General features: G+C 41.9%; 1 protein-coding gene and 1 pseudogene across 2 annotated transcripts; both read right to left on the bottom strand.

Moving 5' to 3' along the window:
• Nucleotides 1-11,024: 11,024 nt before the first annotated feature.
• fbxl22 (F-box and leucine-rich repeat protein 22) lies at nt 11,025-25,100 on the bottom strand. Of its 2 annotated transcripts, XM_088339314.1 has the most exons (3): nt 25,069-25,100; nt 24,656-25,018; nt 11,025-11,562 (listed from the first exon to the last, which is right to left on the bottom strand). In XM_088339314.1, exons 1-3 carry the CDS (start codon nt 25,098-25,100, stop codon nt 11,217-11,219), a joined length of 741 nt encoding a protein of 246 aa, XP_088195440.1. In that variant the 3' UTR covers nt 11,025-11,216. The 2 variants fall into 2 exon arrangements, with proteins under 2 accessions (XP_088195440.1, XP_088195441.1); XM_088339315.1 differs by lacking the exon at nt 25,069-25,100 and having other exon boundaries at nt 24,656-25,019.
• Nucleotides 11,869-12,025, bottom strand: LOC148362692 (U2 spliceosomal RNA; annotated as a pseudogene).
• Nucleotides 25,101-25,602: the final 502 nt, after the last annotated feature.

Below are 25,602 nucleotides of genomic sequence, written 5' to 3'. Positions count from 1 at the left end.
AGATCTTGATGCTCAAATCAGATTTTTTCGGGTGAAATCTGACGTTTTTGTGGGACCGAATGTGACTTGTATAGGACTTGATCTCCTGGGTGAATGCCACAAGAGGGCACGTGATGTCACACACAATGCGCTCAGTGTTTGCGGAAGTACTCATGGATGTTAACGGCGGAGCCTATCTAGAAATGTGAAAGTTAATGTGCTACCGGAGGCTGAACAGACGCCAAATATTAAGTAAATCCAAAACCTCGCATTCCGTTAATTACTTTCTCAGAATAGTGACGTCTGTGGCCTATCGATGACGTGAATGCGTCTCGGCCGTTCACCAAAAGGTCAGATATATCGGATTTAGGTCTGATGTGCTGTTCATAGGGACTTTAACAGATCGGATACAGGTCGCATGCAAAAAATATCAGATTTCCCTGCTGTGCGAACCTTGCCCTATCTTAATTTCCTATGCCAGATTCAGTGAATGATACTTACTGGTTTAGTATTTACGGGGAGCCCTAGCTACTTTGAGCTTCGGTTATCCCTGGTTCCCTCCTTCACAGGTTTTCAATAGGATTGACTTTGTCTTCATTGTCATTTATATCATTGTATTGTGCATTGTATTCTGTCAGGCGGAACACTGCAGGGACAGATAAGGGAGGTCCGCACTGTGTTGGGTGAGTGTGACTCTCTGGGTTTACAAGTGGGACTCTGACAGACTGGTGTAAGCTGTCAGTCAAACCGCGGGCGAACGCTGCCTCCGTAAACAAACTGGGAAGCATAGCAGGTGCTAACTTTTAGCAGATCATTACATTGCTAATTAAATTTTTTAACGACATCGAATTCTCAGGAAAGTCCGAAGAGCAACAAAATTGTGATCAATTGTGGGATTAGTATCCGGTTTCAGAAGCGAATTGGGAGAAGGCAAGGTGCCTGTCCGGCCTACCGCTAACGGCTAGGCTAACCGCTTTTTGAAGCCACCCTTTCAGACCCTGTATCTTGCCAGCGACAGGTCCGTTAGACATAAAACAGATGACTTGCAACAACTCGTAGAAAACCGCTACGATCCGGACGGCTTCATTTTAATCATCATGGAGATCTGTCTCTATTCGAGGATACATGATGCTATCGCGCAGCCGCTCTCTAAATTGCTTGGTTACACTGAAAGGAGTTCCAGTTTTATTTTATTTTAGTATATTGTCAATAAAATCATTTATTTAACTGCAATTATGTGCTGTGTGTTATTATTTGCAGATCTATGATTGTTATTTTTGATGAGTTTAACCCTTTTAGGGCTTTTATGAAGGTTCGACGCTACTTGGCGGATTTACACTCTGGTCCCCATTAACCCTGAAACCGAGGGATCTGTGTATCAAATTTTGGCGTTCTTTTTCCTACAAGCAGCACTCAGTGACCTCAAACAACAGGACTATGGATTGTTTCCCATTGGATTTCTTCTTTGAATGGTAGTGGAGAAATTGGGAAATTAGCTTCGAAAGTCCTTAAAAAGTGCTTGATTTGGCCCTGATTGAGAGACTACACACTGTCGTTTAAAACCAAAATTAAAACGATTCATACGAATCCCCCCTTATTATTGTCCTCCCGCCCTAACATTGACCTTTCCCCCAACATGTGCCTCCTACTCCTTTCCACAAAGTGAGAGTAATCAGAGATACTGGAAAAAACTCCCATTGCTGACCGTATAAGGACGTCAGGAAGCTGCTGATTTTAGGCTTCTGGGCTGCAACCGCAACCCTTCGCCCTTCTGCTTTTCTCGACAATTACTGCATGCCCCCTCCCTTCCCATCTGACTCCCCACTATCACTGACTGCATCCTGTCTGTTTATCAGCTCACGTTTCACAGTGCAGGCCTTGTGCCATTGGCGTCACCGAGCCGTCAGACCTTGTGAATCATCAGCATGCAATTGGCTTTGACTTCACCTCCTCAATGTTTTAGTCCAGCGTGTGTAAATCATGACGGCTCATGACAGCAGGCATTCTCGTTTTTTGAAAAGGGTGTGCCTTTTCTCCCTAGTTAAAATTGCCCTACGTGCTAACCACGTAAACGCCTAACAGTCTAAACAAAATGGAAAACCATTTTTTAGGTCACTAATGTGAAATGGGATTTTTCTTTGAAATACTAGCTTTGCAAATGAGGGATTTGTGATGCGATGAAACGCTTTCAAAGACTTAAACCGCATGTGCCAAAAATGCGGCCCGCGGGCTGAATCAGGCCCGCCAATAGATCGAATGTGGCCTGTGAGACGACGCTGAGAGAGGCGCAAGGTGAAAACGAGTCATTTTTTTTAATAATGTCCACTTGATGTTGGCAAAGCCAGGCAACACTCTCTAACACACTGGAGCTGTTTTTCTTTATTTCTCTTTCTTTCCCTCTTTTTCTCTCTTTCTCTCTCTTTATCTCTGTTTCTTTTTTATATAGTTCTCTCTATTTTATCTCTTTCTCTCTTCCTCGATCTCTTACTTTTGTCATTCTCTCTCTGTGTCTTCTCATTTTCTTTCTCTCTTTCTCTTTTTTCCTCTTTCTTTCTCTTTTCTCTCTCTTTCCTTCCCTTTTTCTACCACTCTCTCTTTTTTGCCTTTCTCTCTCTCTCTCTCTCTCTCTCTTTCTCTCTCTCTGTGTTTTCTCTTTTTCTATCTTGCTTTCTCTCTGTCTCTCTTACTCTCTCTTTTTTCTGTCTTGATCTCTCTCTCTCTCTCTCTCTCTCTGTCTCTCACTTTCCCTTCTCTTTCACTTTTGTCATTCTCTGTCTCTTTCTCATTTTCTTTCTCTTTTCTCTCTCTGTGCCTCTCTTCTTTCTATTACTCCCCCTTCCTCTCTTTTTTTCTCTTTCTCTTGTTCTGTCTTGCTTTTTCTCTGTCTTTCTTACTCTCTCTTTGTTTTTTCGTCTCCATCTCCCTTTCTCTCTATTACTCGCTTCCTTTCTTCTTCTATTCCTCTCACTCTTACACTCTCTGTGTCTCTTTCTCACTCTTTGTTCCATCCCTTTACTTTCTTTCACTCCCTCTTTTTGTCCCTTAATTTCTCGACATCTTTCTATTTCTTTTTCTCTCCTTTTTATTTCGTTCATTCTGCCTCTCTCTATTTATTGTTGATTATTTCTCTCGCTCTCTCTCTCTTTCTCTTTCCTTTTTGTCTTTTGCTTTAATCAACTAGACCAGCCCTTGTGAGAGTTCTTTCTACAACGTGGCCCTGAGCTAAAATGAGTTTGACACCCCTGACCTAAACGTTTAGGAATTTTGGTTTTTGGGTGGGGGCAACTGTTACAGGTTAGGGCAGAAATTTCAGACCTTTCAAACATTGTTTTTCCACTTGCGAAAACCTGCTTTACCAACTTGGGGCCATGTTGTTTTTTTGTCTGGAGATTGTGTCTACTAGCCTAGCTAACCCGTCAGTTTTGAGGCGCACATTGGACCCAGCCATGAATAAAACAGGAGCGTTAGTAATACTTACTTAGCTGTATTTTCCGGACTATAAATCGGCGTTTTACCATAATTTTATATTCTGGTACAACTTATGTGTGAAACTATTAACCAGTGTAACTATATATAATACAGAGCAATTTATAGTCAGAAAAATACGGTAGTATTCTAACATGTTTGCTCACCCTGAAATATAATATATGTCCTTGCTGATTGAATCGATTCCTTTTAAATAAACTTAAAGGAGGATTCATATTAAAATGATTTTTAACTAACTATTAAACAATGTCATGGTTTCAGGAATTATAGGTAGCCTAATGACTCAATAAATTGAATGCTGTATCCAGTTTTTTGTTTTTTTCTAAATTTGCCTTAAATTTAGTAAGTTCTATCATTAGAACTTACAAGAGATAATTGATATAATTTAATTTCTATTCTGCGAAAGACAACTCTTCTGTCGTCAGAATTAACATATTTTTCACATTTTACTATATTTTAGTTTTTTTTTAGGTGAAATAGGAAAAATACAATATAAATCCAGAATTAAACTTGTCAGGAACAATATTATTATAAATAATATTATCAATAATATTATTATTAATATTGTTTATTCAAAGTGATTTTTCAGTTAGATTTTGTATTGTGTGCACCTTTTTCCGAGTACAGGGCAGTACTGTGGTGCTTCTTTCCACCACTACAGCGCTGTAGAGATCACCCAGCATCCACCCCAAGAAGATATCCGCTTCCTCTTCCGAGTTCATGTGTAAACATTCTATACTCCATCTCCAGCACGCTAAGACATTTTTATTGTTTACTATCTCGTGCATCCATTCAATATGGTGAGTGTAAAGTGTAAAGAAGAGTCGAGCCTCTTCTTTTTAAATGAAAGTGGAATAAGAATGCTTGATGCGGTTGAGAAAATGGTCAGAACGCATTTATCACAGAAGAGGACCTCTTGAAGCGCATCTTCCAAAAGCAAGTTGAACTTCACTTTATTTATCTTTATGGAGCATATTATTTTATGAAATATTTATTTTTTAGTAAAAAACAATACAGATTACCTATACAAGCCTTAAACATACTCACATAAACCTTAAACATACAAAATATAGTACTGAAGCAACTTACGAACAAATTCAGACGGCACCGTCTGTAGTATTAAGGTGTTGGTGTGTTAATATAGTGATAGTCTATTCATTAACATCGTCGTTGGAAAGAAAAAGAATGGTGAAAAAATAAAACAAAGACCAGATTTAGTGAAAAACAACCATTTCATGTGGTCCAAATCTAGTCTCCACCCAAAATACAAAGTCCGTTTTAAATGTTTTCCAATACATCGCCAAAAACAACCTTGGGGTCTTGTCGACTAATTTTTCCCAGGTTGGTCGTATTAAAAAGCTTTTGGGGGGAAAGAACTCACAACTTATACTTGAAAATGTACTCTAACAAGTATGTACCTAAAAGTGTTTCTTACTCAAATATTGTTTCTTAGCAACGACATCACTTTCTCGATCGTTAGCATCCTCATCCGATACTGTGAAGCGGAGGCAAAGCAGCAAATTAAAATGATTAGCGGGGGTTTGCCTTATCTGTCGGTTGATTTTTAATGAAATTAGTTAGTCTGATACAGCGTGAGGAACTGATTCAATCAACTCCCTTAGAATTAGCCTTTTAGTGCAACTGCCCTGATTTGAAGCGTGCGCTTCATTCAAATGAAGTACTCACCATGGCGGCCTCGGTCCATTTGAGAGTTTCTCTTCCTTTTTAATAATTTTGAATAATAAACCACAGTCTCCCACTCTGGCTTTTCCACTGAACCTGTCAATTGTTTGGATGAGGAATTGAGGGAATAAACTCGTGTTTCGGGCCCAGTGTCACTAAATACAAAAGTGAATCAGGGCTTAATGTTTTATTAAGCTCAGTCGTGGTTAAAGCTAAGATAAGAGACCTCTGCTAAGGCGTAAATACAAATGAGTGTAGGAAATAGAACAGCAGTGTTGTGAAGTTTGTGTTTTTTGAGGCACAGTCAGATTTACAAATAATTGAAGCTACATCTGTCATGAACCAGGACAGGAAACACGAATGAGGACCCAGTCGCGTAACGTTACCGTATTTTCCGCACTATAGGGCGCACCGGGTTATAGGGCACCCCCAAAAAATAGTTTTTGGTCCTATATCTTCCATAGATAAGGCGCACTGGATTATAAGGCGCTACAATGGGAACGTCGACAAAACAGTCAGATGTTTCAGTCCAACTGATTACCCCCTTAACATTCCCAAAGCTTGTAAAGAAGCAAATACGTGTCGTAGACACGTGCGGATGCGGTGTCCGTACGACGTCACTCAAATGCATCATTTCAAAAATCATTCGGAAGGTTAAAGTCTTGGGATTCAAGAAATGTCAACCATTCCTTAGTTTCTATTTTCTTTTTCGCTCGCAACTTTACTGTGCATATGACAATAAACACTTGGAATTGAGTTTAATTCACTCAACTCATCACAGCAACATCAAGATCGTTCTAAAACAAGATCCCGGGAAAATATAAAGCCGCATAGCTCACCTAAGTTCTCACGTTCAATAATGATACGCAATCATGGTCTTCTTACAACCGTGAGTGAAGTAAGTCCAGGAGAGTAAATTATTTGCAAATACAGACTAATAAAACATGTTTCTTTATGGTGTACTTTAGCAAGCTTGCTAAGCTTGCTACGCCATTGCTAAACTCGGCCAATTGCAGGGTTTGTTTTGGCCATCTAGCCAATCCGAGGCTCCGAATAACTTCAGCCAATAGCGATCGATTTAACGGATGATTGACACATCTTTTTCGGCCAATTGCAGGGTTTGTTTTGGCCCTCTAGCCAATCCGAGGCTCTGAATAACTTCAGCCAATAGCGATCGATTCAACGGATGATTGATACATCTTTTTCGGCCAATTGCAGGGTTTGTTTTGGCGCTCTAGCCAATCCGAGGCTCTGAATAACTTCAGCCAATAGTGATCGATTTAACGGATGATTGACACATCTTTTTCGGCCAATTGCAGGGTTTGTTTCGGCCCTCTAGCCTATCCGAGGCTCCGAATAACTTTAGCCAATAGTGATCGATTCAAATGATGATTGACACATTGGTTAGCCAATGAAACGCCGGTATATAAATCCCAGCATTCACCGCGGACTACGTTCGGGGGAAAATCGAGACGGCGGCTGTTGCGTAAGTTGCGAGACCTTGTGATTTAATGTTGATCCAGAAATAAGACGCACTGTATTATAAGGCGCATGGTCGGCTTTTGAAAAAAATTAAGACTTTTAGGTGCGCCTTATAGTGCGGAAAATACGGTACTCACAATTTATTGGGGAGAAGATGAATGCACGCACACTCGATCCGGGGATCGATGGTCACGGAAGTAGATTGAAATCAAACAAAAGGGGCCAAAAATAAAACTGAATCAAAACACAGGCAAAAACGGAGATTCACAGGACTTGGCATATCACACAGAGTCTAGCAGGAGTTTCGCAGACGCTCTGACACCAGGCAACTCACAAGACCGCGTTTGAGTAGTACGGCAGCAATCTGTCAACACGTTTCAGCTGGTGTCAGTGGGCGGGGCCAAGTGGGCGCCGTGGCAACCGTGACAGAACCTGGCGCCACATGGCGGGGACTAATTGGGCGCCATTGCAACCATGACAACATTGTATTAATTATTTAGTATTATCATAACCATTATCATGGCTATTATACTGTTGTATGGTTATTATTATTTTTATTATTATCATTACCATTATAATTGAAGGCGGCACGGCGGATGGGTGGTTAGCGCTCAACTCGACGATGCAAATGTTCGGGGTTCAAGTCTAGCTACCGCAACCTCCCCGTGTGGAGTTTGCATGTTCTCCCCGTCCCTGCGTGGGTTTCCTCCGGGCACTCCGGTTTCCGAAATGGGCACCGCCAGGGTGTAAAGGAAGTTGGGACCCTACGACCCAAGTGGTCAAGGGATCCGTGAACCGTAATTGTCTGGAAAATACGGTAAATATAATCATTTACTATAGAGGAGGTCTCAAAATTACTTGACATTGTTTGAAACCTTCTAGAGATGCCCCAACACGTCAACACCTTAGCTTTGTTTTCACATTTCCAGAGTGTTTTAGATCATTTTTCTTTGTGTATGAATGCTAGCCCATTACCTGATATTCTTATTCCAAATCTGAAATCGGGAAAAAAAAGAAGTGTCATAGCTATTTAAATTGAATTGTCTTTATTTTCATGGATAACAATGTGGTGAAATATTGTATGCAATGTCATTAGACATGGCACTCCAGGGTAAACATTTAATAAAGACAAATACAGTAAGACTTTCAGGATAAATAGATAAGGGGGTGGCATGGTGGAGGAGTGGTTAGTTGTGTTGGAATCTACATTCACGCATTGGAATCACAATAAATGTTGTATGTGGAAAATAGTTTTGTATTCCAAATCTGCTGCACACTTTAGGGGCTTCTCATTTCATGGGCAGTTCAAAACTTGTAAAATATTTAGTGTTTACCAAACCAGCTCCAAAGCTGCAAATTATTTTTGTAATATAAGCAAGTTGGTTGAAAATGGGACTTAAACGTCCGTTTCCACTCTAATTAAAAATGTTTTAATACTCATAAGTCAGCCTGTTGGTGTAAAGAGGCTCCAGGGCTTAAAGGAGAGTGTTCTTGCAAGAGAGGTTTATAAAGACTGTTTTTCTCATAAGAGACATGAAAAGATTTATTTCAGAGGTTTTGTCTGCGGGTGATGTCTTCAAAGAGATTTTGCAGATGTTTGGAGCTTTAAATCACTTTTTACTAAACTTCGTGTCTGCAACTTCACCGAAACTCGCTTTGATGTGCCTTAGTCAAGTCAAGTCAAGTAGCCCTTAATCTCAAGAAGTCTCAAAGGGCTGCGCAGACCAATGACTAGTACAGACTACAGACTATTATTACACATTATTTTAATGTTTTGACTTGAACGTTGTTGTCACTGTTTTCCATGTTTCCTTATCGTTCACTTTCCTGGGACGCATTATAATTGGCAAAAATGGCAACAAAACACACAAAATGAGATGTGGTACTCACTGTGTCTTGCAACAATAAACTCTGCGATACGGCCTATTTCATTCAGATTTCCACACCATTCTTGCAGGATTACGTTAGATCGTTCTTGCCCAGTCTAAAATCCCACAAGATAGTATAACATTTATTATGAAGGTAGCACGGTTGTAGGATTTCCTCAGCATTCTTAACCATAGTCGTGTCACTCTTAATTAGCCTCTCGTATTACCCACCGCCTATCAGTGAGGACGTCATCGAAACCGGACACCGCGTTATGTGTGACACTTGGTCTTTTGTTCACGGCACAAAAAACACTTGTTATATTCACAGTGTGGCTTTGTTCCAATCGTTAATGAAATGATATTCCAGCAAATTGGCCCTTTTCACAGCAACAGCCTCGCTTTCTGTCTTTGGGGGCTCTGTTAGCGTGGGGGCTAGCATTGCATACATATTAGCCAGACAGAAGGTGCCGTGTAAGTGAGCAGAAACACGGTCTGACGTGTCTGCGGGGGTGAGCTAAGGTGACAATAACGTTTTATGGCGATCGAGTCTTTAAAATGGAGATTAGCTCAAAACGTCTTTCCAGTAAGGGTGGGCCGATCATTTCAAATATCGATATTGTCGATACTGAGGGAGTACTTGGATCGGATCGATGCCATTGTCTTTGGATCTATACTGTCTTTCTATTTTAACTTTAACTATAACAAAATTGTCACTGTGTTGTCATTATGGCAACTGTTTTTCTTTGATAAATAGGTTTCTGGGTTTAAATGTAATAGAAGGACAAATACAGATATAAGTTCATTAAGAAAGTATTCTACATTGATGTTTTGTGTTTATTCAGAATGAGTTTGAAAATCAGAGAGAAATAATACGACTTCCAGGGTTTACCGTGTCACTTCCTGTTCTTTTATCATTAGTAGTCCCACACATCTCAGAAGAGGGGTCAGAACCAGAAATAATGAGCAGGATAGCTCATACCACAGCCGCACTTGCCAGACTTAAACCCATCTGGAGAAACAAGAACATAGCAGTGAAATCAACGACAAGACTAATGCAAGCGCTGGTTACCATCATCTTCCTTTACACTTGTGAGACATGGACTCTCACAGCAAAACTGGAAAGGAAAATCCAGGCCATGGAGATAAGATGCTTCAGGAAACTTCAGGGCATCATCTATTTAGCCCATGTGACATACAAAACGGTGTGCAACACCATCAGAGGGTACATTGGACCCTATGAAGAACTGTCGTCAACTGTGCGCAGATGGAAACTTCAATGGTAGGGTCACGTCACAAGATCATCAGGACTGGCAAAGATAATCCTCCAGGGCTCAGTCCAAGGGGGTAGGAGGAGACGAAGACCGAAAAAGGGCTAGGCCGACAACATTAAGGAAAAGACTGGTGGCAAAGTTGGCACGACCCAAGAACAGGCCAGGGACCGTCAACAGTAGAGAAGGCTTTTTGTGAATTTATCGGCACATGATCTCAATGCATTCCAATGTAGTTTTGCAGTGTTCACCATTTGGAGAAGGAATTAAAGCTTCAGTTACATGTCCAGTGTGGTCACGGTCCCTCTTTGGTGGTTTAGCTCGTTGACACATAGATGACACTACAGTCATTGTGTCGTGGGACTATACCTACATTATAACTTTCAAATTGTATCCAACTGTGGTTACACTTTATTTGTTCTGTTTTACACTTCATTTTCAAAACATTGTGCACTAAAATGGGATGTGTTTTCTAGACTTTAAGGCGCGCACACCATAAAGAAACACTCTGTTTTGAAAGTACGTATTTCATAGAACATTAATATTAGGGATTTTGGTTTTACAGATAAAATTAATTGATTCATTATTCGATGATTATTGTATGCAGAAGCATTTTATCAAATGTATACAATGCAATATTTGTATTTTTGTTACATGGCTGCATTCTTTGTTTGATTCACTTGACTTTTGTCCTAAAAAAGTTGCTGTCGTGGAAGTATTTGAATTTTCTATATTGTTAAAAGTTTTTACAACCTCAGTGGAAATGTTTAAATCTAAGCTTAAGCTCTTTGTAATTAAGAGCTATACAAATACACATGACTTGACTTGACATGAGTAAACCGGAGTGCCCTGAGGAAACCCACGCAGGCACGGGGAGAACATGCAAACTGCACAGGAAGCCTGGTAGCTGGATTTGATCTCATGACCTCAGAACTGTGCCACGGACGTGCTAACCACTCGCCCACCGTGCCGCTCGCTCTGTGTTAATGCAAGCTAGTATTAGCTCAAATGTCAGCCATCATTACTAGCATCCAATTGAAAATTGCAAGATACTTTGTCCTTCAAATTCTTGTGGGTACTAGAGTAAACAAATATCTTGCATGTATTATCGAATATGGATGGTTCTTATATAATGTATTTAAAAAATCTCACAGACCCCAAGGAGTACCTTTACGAATCACTAGAGGTACATGTACCCAAGGTAGAGAACCACTACCCGAATAATAGGAAAGTAGTAAATGCTGCCAAGGAGGTACAATTAAAGTTTTTTTTTTTTGCAGGTTGCCGAGGTCTTTTCTCTTAATTTTATTTTTGCAGAATGGTCGGATAAAAAAAAGGATAGAAATACAATACAATCTTTTAATTTTGAAGTAGAAAACAAAGACAAATGCCTGTAAAAAAATCACACTCTGAATAAATAGTAAAAATCACAGGGAAACGAGCAACGCAATCAAGACATTTCCAAGAGTTTCTGCAAGCTTCTCCTTTGCGGCGCCTTCTCGGGTTTACTGTCCGGAATCATGCCAGCGCTTCTCTCGGCGCTCAGCTTCAATTCCGGCCTCTTCTCTCGGATGACTCTGAGCCCTTCTTGCGTGATGTTCCTGCAGAAGTCCACCTTGACCTCCCCCAGGCTGGCGCCGTGAGCCGCCATCCCGTGCAAAACCCGGTCCGTGATGCGGACGCAGTTCTCTAGGTTCAGGCGACGCAGCTTCCTGCAGCTCTTGAGCAAGGCGATGACGTCTTCGTCCGTGAGGTGTCCGCAGCCGGATAGCTTTAGGGATAGCAGGTTAGGGCACCTAGAGCACATGTCAGATGATTCATCAGTTACCCTGTAGTGTTTTTTCATTTTAGGTATTGTAGATTTTGGACTACAGAGTGCACCTGATTAGAACCAGCATCCTCAAGTTGAAAAACTACACTCAATTTTGTCTTTGTACGGGGTTTTGGGGTTTTTAAGGGTTATTGATCTATCTTCGTTATTCATTATCCATTATCCGTTATCGGTCAGTTCATTATACGCTACAAAGCCTATGAGCCGGGACACTTACTCTCAGCCAAAAGGCTAAGCTAAGGTCCTAGCCCTAAAGCCTTGTTGCGATCATTGCGAATGCACCGATCCCGGAGGTACTGCAATACCGGGCCGATGCGTGGAGTGGACAGAGCAAGCTCTTATTCCATCTCCGGAATGCAAAAATCAAAAGGCCATCAGGCCAGGTTAAGGACCTAGCATCAAAGCTTTGCTACAGCATAGCTAAGGACCTAAATGCCGTTAAAAGCCAAGCTAAGTACTTAGCATCTATGCATTGATTTTGTCTTTGTATGGGCTAAAACAGCCATAAAAATGAACTACTATATTTCCTGCATCCCCATGTCTTTGTCAGACATTTCTCTTATACAAAGGCGCACCAAACTAAAAGGTGCATGGAATAAAAACTCCCGTATTTGTTGTGTGTGTAACAGTTGCATTTTACGTCATATGTTAGTCGAAAAATAATGTGAGCAGCAAATAATCGAACCCGAATCGCAGCGGTAAGAGTGCCAAAACCTAAATACCAGACTACCAGTGACACAGATGACATATGAAAAGACATTTTATCTCGTCATCACACTATTTTTAAGGTGACCGGAACGAATGTTAGCGAGAGTCGAGAAAATAGAATGATGTGCTGAAAGACTAACGCAAAACATGATTAGTGAAACAAGTCTTTGATGTATCTGATGATGAATCAGACTCTGCGTTTATTTTGTTGTGATTTGCAGTGGACCCAAACGCAGGAAAGCTTGGCCAAATGCTCAAAAATGATGGTATTTAATCACAAATCTCAAAAAAGTAACAAACAACAATAAAACTGTCTGAACCAGAAAACAGAAAACAAACCTCACGAATAAGATTGAATTGGCAAAGGTGTTGACAGTATGGCTGGTGAGAAACGAGGAAATCAAATTGTCTAAAATGTCCTCATGAAGCCTTAGGGTAATAAGGAACAGGTGTTTGTTAAGTGGACACACGTGTCCCAATTTCAAGCCCATTTGGCGGCCTCTGGTGGAAAGGGGCGCACCGGACCCCAACACATTTCTATCTTTTAGAGCAGCTTCCTGTGTTCTCCATTCTCTAACATTTGTTTCTGGCACCATGACTAAAAAGTGTGTACTAATGAGATAAGATCTAATGCTTTTTCGTAGGTCAACCGTATCACTGGTGGTCTGGTATTTAAGTATCAGTGCTCTCAGCACCCTGACACGGGTTCGATTCCCGTTGCATACATTGTTTTGATATTTTGCACCAATGTTTTGATCGATCATTGCACAAATATGCTAGTATACTGAAAAACCTCGTTAAGTAACACATATGTATAAATACTGTATGAATTTCCAGCATTTCCATTCTTGTCCACTGTATTTTGCGGAATATAACGGGTTGTAAGGCCCACTTTCAAATTTCTGCCCAATTTAGGCTTTTAAGATGCACCTTATAATCCGGATAATACGGTAATTCACATCCATTTCTCAAATTTTAAGCCCGACACACAACTGCTGCCAACTGTGTGTAGTAGAATTATGCAAAGACGACTTACAGATCGCTAATGGCGCCGTTCTTCCGCTAACTTATACTGTTTTCAGTTGCACTGTTTTCAAATTTTTCTAGGTCATATGTTTTTGAATCATGTGACCATTCAAGATGGCGATTACAAAGTCAAGCTCATATTTACTTCTGCACCGAGAGAAAACGCAAACGAGGGGTACATCTCATAGAATGTTCGCCCTATATTTCTATACGGCAGTGCCATGGCAACCCTACTGTGGAGAATAGTGCTAGATTGTTACTCAGACGTGTTTTTTGTGCGATCGTGATTTGTGGTTTCTTTTCCCGTTTTGAAGGGAAAAAAGAAGATATTCTTTACTTTCTTTATTATTTACTTCTTTCTTTCCTCCTTTTTTCTTTTTCTCGCTGTTTTCCTCCTAGTGTTCTTGCTTTTTTTAAATATTTGATTTTTCTTTCTAATTTCTTTCTTTTGAGGCCTTTTTTCTTTTCTATTTTCCTTCATTTTTCTTTGCTGTTTTTCCATTTTTACTTTTTACTGGGAGATATGAGAGAAAAATGATGCATTTTAGTCACTTTAATACCCTGGAGTTTGCAATTTGCCTTTTGTTTTAAGAACTTGGTTTCAGTCGCAAAAGGCAGTACAGCGATATCTCGTGGTCAGATATTGCACGCTGAACCTTTAAAACGGAATAAATGTAACCATTCAATATTTTTTAAGTGTTATATTTCAATGGTGACATTCTGACTACACATCACTGGGTAGATTGCTGTTTAGTTTAACATAGTTTTGGATTTATCCCTTCTTCAGTCCACATAACCTGTCATAAGCTGTTGTTACACACTAAAATAAAGTGGGATTAGTCTTGTTTGACAACCACTAGTCCTAGATAAACAATGCTGCTTGGCATGAGTATGTATTTACCAAGAACTGCTCCTCAGGCCTCCTGAACTAAAAAAAGCAAGCTAATAGAGGGCTTATAGCTCAAAGACGACACACACGTGCCGAAAAGGAAAATCGGAGGGTTTGCAATATGATCTCTTCGGTTATAAAGCGCAGTGATAGGTTGCAGCCTGCTTTTGCTTCACGCCGCGTCCCTTTGGGACAAAATGTTTCATCGAAAGTAGGTTTCATAAATAAAGGGCGTGCTCTTGAAGCGGACAGAACGATAACAGGATGCTTGATGACTTGCAATTTGTGGTTGTGAGTTTAAAAGTAATCCCGATTTTTTATACATGCAAAATGTGGGGAAATAGTACAGGTTTTGGCATAAAATCATCTGTATAATTTCAAATTTTCTGTGATGTCATCGGAGGAACACCAGCACCCTATCAAACAAGTCGCCATGTTCATGCATGTGTTGATTAGTCAAAGAGGTTACAAGTGTTTTAAGTTGAGTTTTGGTAGTTTTACTGGAGAATGCCGAAGCGATGTGTCGCAGGTGGATGTAGTAATGGTGACAAGCCAAAAAGGGGATAACCGGCAAAAAATACACACAGAGAGCCGCTAACGAGGGTGTGGGAGGGGTTCAGGCTGGCCAACCGAAAAACACTCAATGAGCAGCCATGCTAACCGAGGAAAAAACAACGAAAAGGGGCAACGGCTAAGGCCACAAATGTGGGGCCGAACGGGAATAGACAAACCAAGAAACATAGCGAGATTTTTAGAGCATTGGAAAATGGAAGTGTTGTGTTTGTTCTCCTGGAACAAAATAACTCAAACTTGCGGCCCGCGGGCCAGCTCAGGCCCGCTGGTGTTTTTAACTCGGCCTGCGTGACATCACCCAGGGAAGCACAAGAGGAAAGTCAGCTGCAGTTTGAAATATGTCCATTTGATGTTGGCAAAGCCAGGCGCCACTCACAAAGCAACTGGAGCTGTATTACTTTCTCTCTTTCTCTTTCCCTCTCTCTCTTTCACTTTTTCTCCTCCCCTTTGTCTTTTTGTTTCTCTTTCTCTAACTCGCTGTCTCTCCTTTTCTCTTTTTTTCTGTTTCACTGTCTTTCTCTTTCTCTATCTCTCCCTTTCACTTTCTTTCTTTCTGTTTCACTGTTTCACTGTCTCTCTGGTTCTTTTTCTCTCTCTCTCTCTTTCTCTCTCTTTCTCTCTTTCTCTCTTTCTCTTTCTCTCTTTCTCTTTCTCTTTCTCTCTCTTTCTCTCTCTCTCTCTTTCTCTCTTTCTCTTTCTCTCTCTATTTCTCTCTCTTTCTTTCTCTCTCTTTCTCTCTCTTTCTCTCTCTTTCTCTCTCTTTCTCCTTTCTCCTTTCTCTCTCTTTCTCTCTCTTTCTCTCTTTCTCTGTCTTTCTCTCTTTCTCTCTTTCTCTCTCTTCTCTCTCTCTCTCTTTATCTGTATTTCTTTTTCCTCTCTTTAACTTTTTCATTCTCTCCTCTCTTTCTGTCACTCCTTTTCTCTACCTCTCAGTTACTTCTTTCTCTTTCTTTTTTCTCTCTTTCACCATCTCTTTCTCTTCTCTCTTTCTCTTTATCAGTCTCCCTCACTATCTCTCGTCTTTCTTTTTTCTCTCTTACACTCTCTCTCTCTTTATCTTTTTCTCTCTCTCTTTGTCACTCTCTCATGTTTCTCTATTTCTTTCTCTGTCTCTTTTTTATTCTGCATTTTTCTCTTTCTTTTGCACTCTTCTTTTTCTCTTCTATTTATGTTCTTTCATTTTCTCACTTTCTCTTTCTCTCTTTCTTATTTTCTTTCTGTCCTTCTCTGTCTTTCTTATTTTCTGTTTCTCTCTTAGTTTCTTTCTGTCTCTCGCTCTCTCTCTCTCTCTCTCTCTCTCTGTAATGTTCTCGTTCTCTCTCTAATGTTCAAGTCTGGCCCCTGTGAAAGTTTTTCTTTCTACCATGTGGCCCCCAAGCTAAGTTGAGTTTGACGCCCCTGTCCTAGAAAATATATTTCCCCCCCAATCTCTTTCAATTTGTGAAAAGTTTTAGAAAAGTACTCGGGAGGCCACTCGGAGGCGCTAAAGAGTTGCATGTGGTTCCCGAGCAGAGGGTTGCCGACCCCCTGTCCAAGTATTATTTTGCCAAGGCCTCCCCCTTGCCACCTACCGAAACCACGACCCACCTTTGGGCCGCGGCCAACCTGTTAAAAAACATCGCTTCAAAAGCGACGGGGAAAGCAAATCTCATCCGTGACACTGGCAGAGACGAGCGAGCCGTGTCGTTCACGTTCACCGACCGCGGCTTACATAAAGACTTACATAATCTTAGCGCTTTGCCACATGTGAGCCAAACATATTGCAGCCGACTGCCAGTGTGGCGGTTGCTGCCCCAGTAACCTCGGCGCGTGGGATAGCGCCGCATCCACGTGCAGCAACGTGCCAGCTTTTGCCTGACCGGAATGCGCAGAAAATTTGAAAGCAGAGCACTGAAGATTCCCGGCACTTTCTCCTTAATGTGAAACCCAACCAAGTTGTAAAGTTATATAAGCCTCCCACTCGTTGCAAGTCCTTTTTTAATTTCAGCATTCGTGCTTTTTTTAATCATAGTCCCAAGTGCTTCAAAAGGAAATTGTTTACAAGGTTTGTTTTTTTTTTCTTTATGGGTGGCTCTTCAAAAGTACCCGCTAGAGCACATTTGTCAAACTAATGTTCTGTGGGCTAAATGTGGCTCGTCCTATCGTTTTAGCACCATGCTGAGAAAAGCACAAGATAAACATTAGCTGAATCCCGTCAAACATCGCCTTGCAGTATTAAATATGTTGAATGGATGACGACACAGGCCAGGCACCGCTCGCATAGCTCCTTCTGTAGTTGTATTTGCTAACTAGTAGTAATCATCCAGAGAACATTAAGGAAACCCAGACCGATATTGTTTTACTTAAAATAAAAGTCGGGATGTGCTATTTAAGGCAACAAGATAAAATACAAAATTAAATTAAAATAGCGTGTCTTTACAGAAGTTTAAAGAAGCTTTAGTTAAGTCAAGTCAAGTCATCATACCTGTCAACCTCCACGGCTCCGTGCCCGTACAAAATACAAAATAATCGTACACCACATATATTTTTTCCCGGAATGATGCATGATAGGAAATCCCCAGGCGGCAGATGCATGCGATTGACAAATTTGCGTTTTTCCGTACAGATATCCTTGTACGTCGTACTCGTATTAAAATGAATAAAAAACGTACTTTGTACGGCAAAACCGTACAGGTTGACAGGTATGAGTCATGTTTATTTGTGATAATCACAAGGAGTCTCAAAGGGCTGCGCAGACCACAGATTATTGCAAACTACAGACTATCATGACACCATCTCCTGATATAAAACTTACATGAGGGCAAGGAAAAACTCAACGCAGTGGTTAGCGCTAGTGTGGCACAGTTCAGGTCATGGGAACCTCCTGCGTGGGTTCAAATCCAGCTCCTGTGCGGAGTTTGTATGTTCTCCCCGTGCTTGCGTGGGTTTCCTCCGGGCACTCCGGTTTCCTCCCACATTCCAAAAACATGCATTTCAGGTGAATTGGCCGGTCCAAATTGTCCCTAGGTGTGAATGAGCGAGTGAGTTGTCTGTCCCCGTGTGCCCTGCGATTGGCTGGCAACCAGTTCAGGGTGTCCGCTGCCCACTGCCCGGAGATGGCTGGGATGGGCTCCAGTCCCCCCGCAACCCTAATGAGGATAAGCGGTACAGCTAATGAGATGAGATAGATATGTATATATAGCTAATAAACCCGAAACCTGTCCAAACCCGACAGTTTCACTTGATTTGATAACTGAGCCCGAAATAAACCCAAAACTTAATTTTCCGCCAAAGTAAACACAAAGCTTCATTTCAGCCGTGCGCACTTCAGCGCCAAACTGCAATCCTACTGAACTACACAGTTTGGGGTTTACTCTGGGCCGGGTCCCTCAAATCTAGTGTGCACTGCAATTGCAGCACCTAAATAAACGGTTTGGAGCCGAAGTGCGCATCTCTGAGACGTGCAGCAAACGAAAGTGAAATTGAACAAAATGGCACAGAAAAAATGTCAAATTCTACAGATTACAAGCTGCAAACAGTTAAATATTTGGCTGAAAAGCAGAAACAAATTTTGTAAAGCTTGTAAGCCATTGGTGAAAAGCAGAAATGACGTCTGACATGAGGGAGGTGGAAAGAGGAAGTCGCGCATCTTTTACCCAAACACTAAGGATGAAAATTTCTTTGGATTTAGTGATTTGGAGTCAAACTGATAGTTTGGTAAAAAAATGTCTTTATCTAATTAATCATTTGAGTAAAAGTAAGTGCATGCTGTGCAGATCCTCCACAAAGGGGGAGAAAAAAAACGGCGAGAGAGAAGCCTGGCCGGCCTGACTTAATGATTGACATTGAATTTCGGGCCGTATTCGGGCCCAAGATCTTACCTTGAATTGATTGATGGACTGACTGACCAATTGATTGTTGAGAGAACCTGAACTATAACCCAATTATGTTTGAAAACTTTAGTCCTGTCACAATTTTTGTGCTGTGACAGCCAATAAATCAAAATGTGTTGTGCCTGAAGGCAATTAAGCTCATCTTGTTCCATAAAAAGCCTCTGTGGAGGGAGGGCACTAAGAGACGCACATGTTCAACCCTCTGACAACAACAAAGAGTCAATTGTAAGCTCCACCTGCTTGCAGACGATGGGTGGGGCTGAGGCCCTATCTCGAACCTTCCCTTCCTCTTTTGTCATGCGAACAATTTCGGGGAGTGTTTTATCAGACTCGGAGGCGTAAAAATACAGCAGACAGACTAAGTAGACAGCTCGAGTTCGGACTGGTTTTGCAGCTCGTCTCCAATGTCACTGAACAGCATATCAACACAGGGTCATTCATGCGCCCACCCAACCCCACCCTTCATTTGCCTTGCAGCTGCGTCACTTGTCTGTGGCGTGCATGGTGGTACGTGCTCAAGGGGTGGGCGTTACGTGGAAAATTGCTATCGATCCAATCCAAGTAAACGCATGCTAGTATCAATCCATAGCGATCAGGGTTGGGTAGGGTAACTTTAACTTGATTACTTTCAATTACTTTTGGATTACTCCAATACCAAATATGCTAATAAAAGACAAAAGAAAGTAAATATGAATAAAATTACTAAATTTTGTGCAGGCTTGGGGAGTAACGGAATACATGGAACGGCAAAAAGGATGTTGGCGAGCTCATCTCATCTAATCTCATTAGCTGTACCGCTTATCCTTATTAGGGTCGCGGGGGGGCTGGAGCCCATCCCAGCCATCTCCGGGCAGTGGGCAGGGGACACCCTGAACTGGTTGCTAGCCAATCGCAGGGCACACAGGGACAGACAACTCAAGCTGTTTGGATTTATTTTCATTTTGTTTCTGTCGCATTTTATGTTAGTTTTGCCGGAGATCAAAGAGATCAAAGCCAGGAGAGAAAGCTTACCACGTGTTGTAAGTCATCATTTTATTCATATTTAGTTTCTCATCTCATCTCTCATCTCATCAGCCGTACCGCTTATCCTCATTAGGGTCGCGGGGGGGCTGGAGCCCATCCCAGCCATCTCCGGGCAGTGGGCAGGGGACACCCTGAAGTGGTTGCCAGCCAATCGCAGGGCACACAGGGACAGACAACTCATTCGCTCATTCACACCTAGGGACAATTTGGACCGGCCAATTCACCTGAAATGCATGTTTTTTTGGAACGTGGGAGGAAACCGGAGTGCCCGGAGGAAACCCACGCAAGCACGGGGAGAACATACAAACTCCGCACAGGAAGTCTGGAGCTGGATTTGAACCCACGACAGGTTCCCATGACATGAACTGTGCCGCACAAGCGCTAACCACTGCGCCGCCGTGCTGCCTATTTAGTTTCTTTTGTCTTTTATTAGCATATTTGGTATTGGAGTAATCCAAAAGTAATTGAAAGTAATCCAGTTAAAGTAACCCTACCCAACCCTGATAGCGATCTAATACTCTTTGCTTGGAAATGTCATGATGGTTGAATATTTGACACCCCACAACCCCTTGTGTTAGTTTTTGATGACGCCAAACAGATTTGAGGCAATGAAAATGTTTTAAAGGCACCCCCAAAAAATCTTTTGTGATTTAATGTTCATATTCAAGGGTCATTGGACTATTAGGCGCGTAGAATTAAAACTAAAGTAAGGGCTAGTGTCATGGTTGCCATGGCGCCCAAGTGGCCCGCCCAAGTGGTGCCAGCTGCGGCTCGTTGACAGATTGGCTTCCCTGCTATTTAAGCTCAGTGCTATCACGTTCCTTTTTGTCAGCCCGTCAACAAACTTCTGCCCTGCAAGACGTGGGTTTCAACACGGTCCTGTTCCTGTTGGAATTTCCTGTTCGGTATTGTTCCCGTTTTTTTTTTTGTCCTATATAATTTCGGTTTCCAGTTTTGTTTCTGTCTATTTTTGTTCTGTTTATTATTTTCTCCAGTTTTCGTTCCTGTCTGGTTTGTCTTGTTTATTTTCGATATCCTGTTTCATTACCTATCCTGTCTGGTATCGACCCCATCTGTCCGATATCAACTCGGGCAATCGGTATTGTTCTCGTCAGTCTTTCCACGCCAGAAGCCTGCCCAACGTGCATGACTCCCCATTTCCCGTGAAACAAAAGGCTTGTGTGAGATACGTCACGCATTTGGGTCCTGATCCTGTTCTGGTTCATGACAGCTAGGGCACAAATAGTGCAACCTTAGCACATCATGACGTCCCTGCAAAGAGCTAATGAGTTGCGCTTCTTCACATGACAAGATGTGCCTTTTTGTGTGGAATGCATCCTCCCAAGTTTGGTTGAATTCAAAGTGTTAACTGTCATATGCACAGTAAAGAACCACATTACTTTGCTGTCCACACAGTTGCCAGCTTAAAAATAGAAACTAAGAAACTATATACATGTATACGTACCTAAAAGAATATTACGAATATTAAAAGATGAAAATACAAGATGAACTCAAGATGAGTTCAGGTGTCCAAACTTTTCAGAAAAAGGGCCAGATTCGGTAAGTTGAAAATGTGTAAGGGCCAACTATTCAGCCTGGTATTCTTTGAACATTCTTTAATAAATTCCCTCCGTGAAATGTTTGCAGTGCTTGGTAATCAGTGTTTTGACCTCGTAGCTCGCATTTGTAGCATTTTCATTTAAACCGGAGGGTCCCGGTAAAAAGCACTGCTATGGCGTTAAAACAGCTTCTAGTTGCTTCACCTTTTACAGTGTTTGTTTCCAGTTAGTTTTTTGTAGTCCGTGCGTTTGCCTGGCAGCGCTTCTTGATATTATGTTCTATGAAAACAACCACAGTCTTTTGGAAAATTTGGCAATGTTTTTCAACTTCCACTTGTCCTGAAGCGGTGGTCCTCACAGTCAACTTGCCTTTTTTTAAAATTTACAGTCAGAAAGGGGATCGTTGGTTCTCACAGAAAGCCAAGGTCAATGTGGCCAAAGGGCTACTGCCATCATCTGGTGAAATGGCGATTTTTTTTGTTTTTTGGTACAAATGTATTTGGTACTCCGGTCAACCTTACTGGCCGGCGACGAATCAATAATTTTATGATAGTGGCGGCGGGTTAGTAAAAATATAATCACGGGCCGTAACTGGCCCCGGGGCCGGACTAAGGACATGGCTGAATTAAGGCAATAAGATAAAAACAAAGATAAAACACAGTTAAAAGTGACTGCAAAAATGGTCCAAGTATAATCCTGTTTAAAGTGTCTGTGGTGTATTGGCAAAGGTAAGAGCACCCAATCCTAACTAAACCATAGTATAGTAGTAGTAGTACTAGTAGTAGATAGTTGTTCACAAAAGAATCGGACCCAGACTGCGACAAGGTAGTGCTCTCTATTCCACTGATCACAATTACATACAGTTGCATACAACTGCATCCCATTTTAAAAACATTGGGTATAGCAGGATTCAAACTCAGGTCGCAGCATGGAATGCGCTGGATCTTATCCACAAGACCACTAGGGATCCAGATAACACATGAAAAATCGTTAGGTTTTACCTCATTATCACATGATTTTTAGTCACAGAACCGGATATGTTGGAGTAGAGAGAATGATGTTTCACTTTTTCTCTGCATTGTAAGTATAGCAATGCATTGATTGATAAATGCCAGTATGACCAAATCACTTCCCACAATGCCGTTCTCTTCAAACAGTTTTGAATGAACAAATTACTTCCCACAATGCCTTAATAATTCAGTTCAGAATCTCGTGCGCTTCATAATGACTGAGTCGACTGTAACACTGACCGGTTTAAGATCTCAAAATGTTTTCGCGGCCCGGCCCAATCAAAACATTAACAATTTGGTACCTTGACTAAAGATAGATAGATAATGAAAAGGTAATGACATAGCACCGTCATCTTCACTGAATCACATGTTAGCTTTTCTTTGATATCTGAGCCCTGTGCATGAGCTGCCACTAATTATTTTGTCACCATTCAGCGAGTGTTAATTACACCTTTCTGGAAAAGAAACATTCCATTGCATCCGCCTGTTTTTCTATCAAAAACTGATTCCTAACAAGGGCATGTGCCTGCATCATCCAGGGTGTTCACGAAAATCCTCCATTTTCAAATGATTTGTTCAAAGGTGATTTGTTCATTATGAGGCATAATGACGAGCAGAGGAGATAAATTATTTTCCTCTCGATAATAAAGGAACAATCGACTTACGTATCCATACTATCCACCCGCTGGCATTCATAAAAAGGATAATAGCTTTTTGTTGGACAAAACAGGCCAAGATTTCCCAGTGAGTCACTTAAGAAGACGTCAAAGCCTTTGGCGGCACGCCATGTGCAGTAAAATAGAAATAGATGAATTACAAAAATTGTTCCAGAGCACTCTTTTAATAGATATTATGCATATCTTACAACAGGGTTAGGGTTCGGGTTCGGGTTAGGGTTAGGATCACCTATGTTTTTGAAGGGGAGATCTCTTTTTTTTTTACTGATTAGGCAAAATGATACCAGTTTGATACGAACGTCTAAAAAAATAATGTTATTATATATAACGATCACTATATTATTGTTATTACCACGAAAGTATTACAAGTAGAAAGTAGTGTGGCATGATCAGTTGCGTGATCTTGGACTTTCCCCTCCCTTGTGTTATAGATAAGTAACAAGGGGAAGGGGATTACCTCACGTGCGGTCCCTTCTCAAGGTTTCTTCATTTTCCTCATGTTGAGGTTTTTGAGTTTTTCCTTGCCCTCATGTAGGTTTTAGATCAGGGGGTGGTGTTATAATAGTCTGTACTTTGCAATAGTCTTTGAGACTCCTTGTGATTAAGAGATATACAAATAAACATGACTACTTTATAGAGAGGAGACCATGTATTGTAACTACTACACTAAAAAATCTGGCTTCTGTATTTTAGCCAGTGCAGTGCATTGAGTTTTGTTTTGAAAATATTTCTGTGGCAATCGTGTATATATGTTCATGCAGTTAATGAATATTGACTCCTGCAGACAAAAGTGTCTTAATCGCTAGACAATGAGTTTTCTGTACTAAACATTTCCTCTCTAATTCTGCCAAGGTTGCAATATTACTCCATAGGGACAGTGGGAATCTCCTTCATCCATTCATGCTGTCATGATTACTGATGTGACTCAGCTGTGCCTGCTCATTTGGCGCCACCCGCCGCAGATTCTGATTGGCTCCATGTGACTATTTGAACCCAGTCCTGTCCGTCCCCTGTTGTCAGTCCGTCTGCGAACCTCTGTTTTTCAAGGCAAGCCTTTTTTCGACCCCTGACTCCTGCTTGTCCCGATTTTGCTCCCGTTTGTCTCCGGCTACGACCTGTTTTGACCCTGACATCGCCATCCCTCGCTACGGAACATCCACTTCCGTGTTCGGATCACAATCCGAGTACAAGAGCGATTTGCTTCCTGTGCCCAGTGAACACCGGATCGTGGGCACAGCCCTTTCTCTCTCTTTTAATAAAACGTGTGGTAAACGTCGTGCAAGTGGGTCCTGTTTCCGTTCTGGTCTTGACACATGAACGTCACTAATTAGACGATGAGGCACTTGGCTACAAAACAGAGTCACAATTACTCCCGCTGTTTAGCCCCGCTTTACTGAATTTCTTCCCTTTGACATTCAGAGCACTAAGCAGAAATTACGTCGCGTCATCACCCGCCACAGGTCCTTGCTGTGCTTTGTTTTGATTAAATGGTCGGATTTGCCCAGTCCGCACCAGTTCTAAGCCAGCTGCTAGGAGACGACTGAGGGTGTAGCGGCTGTAGTCCAGATCCTACAGTATATGCTTGTTTTTGCAATCACTTTTGTAGTTTGTTCCTAAATTTGAGCACGCTGCTTTTCGGCAAGTGCGCTCCGTAGTCTGGAATTCACGGAATACATTTTCCTGTTAAATCAATAAAACGTCTGACACACATAAACACTTACATGTAGCGAACACGAGCTAGGAAGTCGCTAACCAGCCTGTCGTGTTTGCCGCAGATGTCTTTCTGGAAGGAAGTCTTCAACCAGTCCTCCACGTTGCACACCTGCAGCACCCTGCTGGAGTGCCAGCAAACGGACAGGTGACGCAATGCGGCCCCTAGCACAAAATTGTCCCTTCTCAACTGCGAGAGCGAGCTAAAGCAGAGCACGTTCCACAAACGTGGGTCCAAGAAGACGTCTCGCAGTCGCGTGCAGGTAAGGGACAAACTCTTGCGGCTGTCTTTATCCAAAAAGGAGAAAAGATGCAGGAGGCACTCGCGGTTCAACGTGGTGAGATGCATATTGTGTGCAGACCCTCGGAGAGGCCTTGTCGGTAGGCCGGCCGGTTTGTATTGTGTGGCCTAGATACATGATACCTCCTCGGGCGCCTGCTGGAGGCCTTGCACATATATGGCTGCGGAACGCAAGCTATTTTGGGAAGACAACTGCCAGAGCAGTCAAAGAGGAGAGCCTTTATGCTGCACGCTCCCTTTCCATCTGTCGCGACTCTCAACAGGCGGATGTATTATACAGGTCCTAGGGCTGCAACTAATGACTATTTAAATAGTGTTCTCAAGGTCAGAAAATGCTTGCGTTTTGGGTTAAGTGCTTGAAAATGGTTGAAATTATTTCCATTGCCGTTTTCCAGTCTTACTAGATAGATCACACTAATTTATCCATCTATCCATTATCTGCACTACTTATCCTCAGTAGGGTCGCGGAGGTGCTGGAGCCCATTGCAGCTATCTTCAGGCAGTGGGCAGGGGACACCCTGAACTGGTTGCCAGCCAGTCGCAGGCCACACAGAGACAGACAACTCACTTGCTCAGTCACACCTAGGGACAATTTGGACCGGCCAATTAACCTAAAATGCATGTGTTTGGAATGTGGGAGGAAACCGGAGTGCCCGG

The sequence above is a fragment of the Urocampus carinirostris genome, chromosome 7 (assembly GCF_059441175.1).
Source record: "Urocampus carinirostris isolate Australia breed hairy pipefish chromosome 7, RoL_Ucar_1.0, whole genome shotgun sequence".
Lineage (NCBI taxonomy): Eukaryota > Metazoa > Chordata > Actinopteri > Syngnathiformes > Syngnathidae > Urocampus > Urocampus carinirostris.
The sequence above is the reverse complement of the archived record's forward strand: the minus strand, read 5'-3'. Positions and strand labels throughout refer to the sequence as shown.

What these genes read in the sequence shown, in the direction of transcription:
- fbxl22 (XM_088339314.1), bottom strand. Translation starts at nt 25,100, where the DNA reads ATGTGCAAGGCCTCCAGCAGGCGCCCGAGGAG. An exon ending in TCCAGCAGGCGCCCGAGGAG is followed by an intron (nt 25,019 to 25,068) that starts GTATCATGTATC and finishes CCTACCGACAAG; the next exon opens with GCCTCTCCGAGGGTCTGCAC. An exon ending in CTAGCTCGTGTTCGCTACAT is followed by an intron (nt 11,563 to 24,655) that starts GTAAGTGTTTAT and finishes CATGTGCTCTAG; the next exon opens with GTGCCCTAACCTGCTATCCC.